This window comes from Arachis ipaensis, chromosome B08 (assembly GCF_000816755.2).
Source record: "Arachis ipaensis cultivar K30076 chromosome B08, Araip1.1, whole genome shotgun sequence".
Lineage (NCBI taxonomy): Eukaryota > Viridiplantae > Streptophyta > Magnoliopsida > Fabales > Fabaceae > Arachis > Arachis ipaensis.
The window spans coordinates 34,754,886-34,759,854 of NC_029792.2; the positions used below are offsets into that span (position 1 = coordinate 34,754,886).

Genomic DNA, 4,969 nt, shown 5'->3' on the forward strand with positions numbered 1-4,969 from the left:
TCATCATCATACGTTATCAAAATTCATAATCAGTATGGACATTTGTAATTGTATGACAAATCATAATCACGAAGGTGTATTGTATTTCTATCTTGAGAACATATTTAAAATTCAATTTGAGTTTTAGTCATGCAGCTATTGGGTCACATGTTTATTATATCACGTATGTTATATTTATGAACAACCACTATAAATACAAAGCCAAAGAGGCTCTCACTCACACTCCCACCATCCTTAGCCACTATTTGCATTGTCATCCAGAACTCAAGACTACTCTTTTTTTTCCCCTGAATTGAGCAAATCAATTTAAGGATTAGAGCCAAAAGGCAAAACGACATAGATTTTAGGTTTAGGGATTTATTTGTCCAATTTTCAAAGTACCCTTCCAGTCATCAGTCCACGTGTCAACCCGCACAGGTCATCTGAACGGGAGTCATGTCAGACTTTTTCGTTGGGTCTGACAGAGGCAATTGGACGGAAGGACTCATCTGTCCAAATTTTGTGAAGGTCAGGGATTTAAAAGTATTTTCAAATAGTTAGAGACGAAAATGTCCTAGGAACAAAAAGTCAGGGACCTATTTGTCCTTTTCTCTTTACTTTATAAAATGATTTGTTAGAGGATAAATATAGTTCAAAAGAATTGGATATCAAAATTATAAAATCCTTTGTATTAATTTTATATATGGTCATATATAGATATACACTTAAACATTTTTTTTCTTAATAATTGTATATTAAGTATAAGTGAATGAAGCACGAAAGGAATACTAATTATATGTAATAAAGAGATTTTAGAAAGAAAACAAATAATTAATTAATTTATAGATTCGTACAGTAAAATTATTTTGTCTAATCTTTTAGTTTCTATAATTGCCAAAAACATTTTTTCTTTTATATTAATCAGTATTTGATTTATTTTATTTGTCCTTTTAAAAAGAATTCTGTTATTTCATTTGAAACACGTTTAAAGTTTTTTCTTTTCACTTATTATGATTCTATTTATTAAAACGAGAAAAGAAATCGGAATGCTATTCTAAATTTATTGACCTGGAAAATAAAAATCAACAAAAGGGACCGTCGAAATGCATCCGAAATAACGAATTAGAGGGACCACAACGTATGTATTATGGAGAAATGCAAAATTTGATATAATTATATAATAACTTTTAATAATCGTCAACTTTACAGATTAAAGATATAACTGATGATAATTTATATAGACAAAAAAATGGAATATGCTATTTAAAAAAAATAACGCTAAAACCCTAAAGTGTAGAAATAAAAAGTTTGCTTCCATAATTAACTTGTTCATTATTTGTTTTTATAAGATTTAATATTTGATTGCTTCAGAAAAAAAAATAATATTTGATATATTGAGGATAAATGGATGAAATTTGATGTTGATTGGAGGCAAGAAAACGAAGATAAGGTTGGTGAGATAATGATAATTGTACATTGTATTATTTAGAGAAAATGAGTTTTATTTTCTTTTAGAGAGAATAATTATTATTTTTTATATTTTAAGTTTTTAAAGACTTGGACAGAGATAGATGTATAAATGATTTTATATTTAACCAATTTCCTCGTATATATATACCAAATCGTATATATATACCCTAAATACCAAATTTTGAATTTTTTGGTCGTAGAGGTAGCTATTTATCATCATATTTATACTAAATATTTAAGTGGTTAAGTAGAAATATTCCAATGATTTTATAGTTTTTAAAAACCGTGGTTTCTTTTTTTATTCGTAATAAAAAAGGAAACAAATTAAGAGTATATATAGATTCTGAGAATATATTAAGGATATAATTATTTATGCCTCGGGCATAGTGCTTCTGAGGCTTGTAATTGTATTTTGTGGTCATCATCATACGTTATCAAAATTCATAATCAGTATGGACATTTGTAATTGTATGACAAATCATAATCACGAAGGTGTATTGTATTTCTATCTTGAGAACATATTTAAAATTCAATTTGAGTTTTAGTCATGCAGCTATTGGGTCACATGTTTATTATATCACGTATGTTATATTTATGAACAACCACTATAAATACAAAGCCAAAGAGGCTCTCACTCACACTCCCACCATCCTTAGCCACTATTTGCATTGTCATCCAGAACTCAAGACTACTCTTTTTTTTCCCCTGAATTGAGCAATGGAATCGGCATCACCACTATGGCATGTCTCAATGAATTCAACATTATTTGGTACCATTGATGATGAACCAAAGGATTATTCCCTAATAACCCTTTTATTCCCTAAGCAATATTCTTACATGCCCCTATCATTGGTACTCTTGTTCACATGCATTGTCACACATTTTCTTTATTCCAAAAACACAAAAAAACCAAAGCTTCCACTTCCACCAGGACCTTCCCTCTTTACCATGTTAGCAAACCTTTTTGAATTTATTAGGAAGCCACAACAAACATTGGCCAAGATTGCTAAGATTTATGCCCCGGACATAATGCTTCTGAGGCTTGGCCAATCCACCACTGTCATAATATCTTCACCAAACATTGCCAAAGAAGTTCTCCAAACCAAGGATTTGTTGTTCTCGGATCGAACGGTTCCGAGTATTGTAACTTCCCTTGATCACCACAACTATAGCTTGCCCTTCTTACCGGTTTGTCCACTTTGGAAAGATCTAAGGAAAATATGCAATGAACAATTATTCTCCACTAAGGTCCTTGATCTAAGTCAAGGTCATAGGCGTAAGAAGCTTCTAGACCTTCTCGGCGACATGCAAAAATACGGCCAAACCCGCGAAGCTGTTGATGTTGGGCATGCGGCTTTTAGGGCGTGCATAAATTTCTTGTCTAATACTTTTGTCTCCGAGGATTTCGTTGAATCAGTGGAGAATGGTGAGTACAAGGATATTGTGTCCACTCTTTTAAAATTAACCGGGGCTACAAATGTGGTGGATATTTTTCCATTTCTAAAAGTATTTGATCCTCAAGGACTCCAAAGGCACACTATTCATTATCTCAACAAGTTCTTTCACAACTTGGACAAGTTAATTGAGAAAAGATTGAAGTTAAGAGAAGAGGGATATTATGTTACAAACAATGACATGTTGGACGCACTTCTTGATATTTCTCAACAGGATAGCCAGAGGATGGACCGGAAAAAGATCAAACACTTTTTACTTGTGAGTTTATTCTCCTCTCTTGTATTTTCTTTCTAGGTTTGTTTGTCACTACATATCAACTGTGCATGTCTAACCAAGTAGAATCTTGTTATGCCTTTTCTCACTAGTAAATTATATGGTGTATATTATTGTAGGATCTACTTGTAGCGGGAACAGATACAACAGCATATGGATTAGAGAGAGCAATGACTGAAGTACTCCACAATCTAGAGGTTATGTCCAAAGCCAAACAAGAATTGGAACAAAACATTGGAAGAGGTAACCCTATTGATGAGTCCGATGTTGCCAAACTGCCATACTTACAAGCAATCGTAAAAGAGAGTTTACGATTACACCCTCCAGCTCCACTCTTGCTCCCAAGAAAAGCTAAGGTAGATGTGGAAATCTCAGGTTATAGGATCCCAAAGGATGCAAGGGTCCTAATTAATGAATGGGCTATTGGTAGGAACCCTAATGTGTGGGACAATGCCAATTCGTTCTTGCCAGAGAGATTCTTGGGATCTAAAATTGATGTTAAAGGAAGAGATTTTCAGCTGACACCATTTGGAAGTGGAAGAAGAATTTGTCCTGGCTCACCATTGGCTATGAGAATGATTCATGTCATGTTGGGATCACTACTAAACTCTTTTGACTGGAAACTTCAGAGTATGGATAAGAATCAACCCCTCCAAGCTATTCCTCTTCCTATTATAATAATAAACAATTAATTAAGGGGTGTATTGTGAGTTAGAATTTGGTTTATATTGAATTAAAGCATGCCCTAAAGCAAAACACAAGAAAGACTAGTTTACTAGATTCTTTATGTTTAAAAGTAGATTACATAGATGTAATGTTATTAGGAGTTATGTTAAATAGAAGGTGATTCCTTTGGTACGATAATAAATTTATACGTATTGATATGATAAAATTGTGGACAAATTAAAATATTACAGGTGGATTATATTTTTCATGTTAATGATTATTTTTTTTTATTTTAAATATATATCCTAATTCTTTTAATTTAATCAAAATTCAATTAACTTTAACTTTATAATTTTAAATTTAAATCAATTTAAAAATCAATAAAATCAAAATACATTTCATTATTCATTATTCATGTACACTAAAAGATTGTTTTAATTCTAATGAACCCTAATCGAATTTCTTTTACCCCTTCATATAAAGAAGAACTCTGGAAAATTATTCTTCATCCTTGTATACCAATCTGCCAATAAAGATCAACCTCTACCCTAATTCCCTATCCAGACAGTAGCAGTCTATCCTCACCCTCTCCCTTCTTCGTAGCCGCGCTCTTTCTCCATCGGTCTTCATGCGATAGGAGCACGCACTAGCAGCCGCCTTGTCGTTCTCCATTGTTCTCCTCTCCGTCTGGACAAAGAAGAAGAAGAACCCAGTTCCTCCACGTCGTTTCAATTCTGAGTAGGGATTCGGTGTCGCAAGAGGTGGAGGAGGAGATTAAGGAGCCAGAGGAGGTTGAGAGATTCTGCTTAATAACTTTAGTATTTTGTCAAATATGTTTGAATTTCATTCTTATTATGTGATTTCTGCTCCTACATGTAAGTCATTCCTATTCCATCTTTCAAAGGAGTTATGGTTGAAAAGGCATTCAATTTAGCTTCACAAAAGATGGAATTTAAATTTGTGTCCAAGAATTGTAAGTATTAATCTTCTGGTCATGCTTTTTGTTTCATTTTTTATTTTGTCTATTTCTGACTAACCTTTCTTCCCCTTTTTGTAATTTCTTGCATTAGTCCTAACTTACTAATGACATGACTTGAGAAATCAATTCCAATTTGTTTATTTTGGA

General features: G+C 32.6%; 1 protein-coding gene across 1 annotated transcript; it reads left to right on the forward strand.

Moving 5' to 3' along the window:
- Nucleotides 2,059-4,068, forward strand: LOC107611944 (7-ethoxycoumarin O-deethylase-like). The gene is made up of 2 exons (XM_016313808.2): nt 2,059-3,162; nt 3,297-4,068. The coding sequence occupies exons 1-2, from the start codon at nt 2,167-2,169 to the stop codon at nt 3,867-3,869; spliced, it is 1,569 nt and encodes a 522-aa protein (XP_016169294.1). The 5' UTR covers nt 2,059-2,166; the 3' UTR covers nt 3,870-4,068.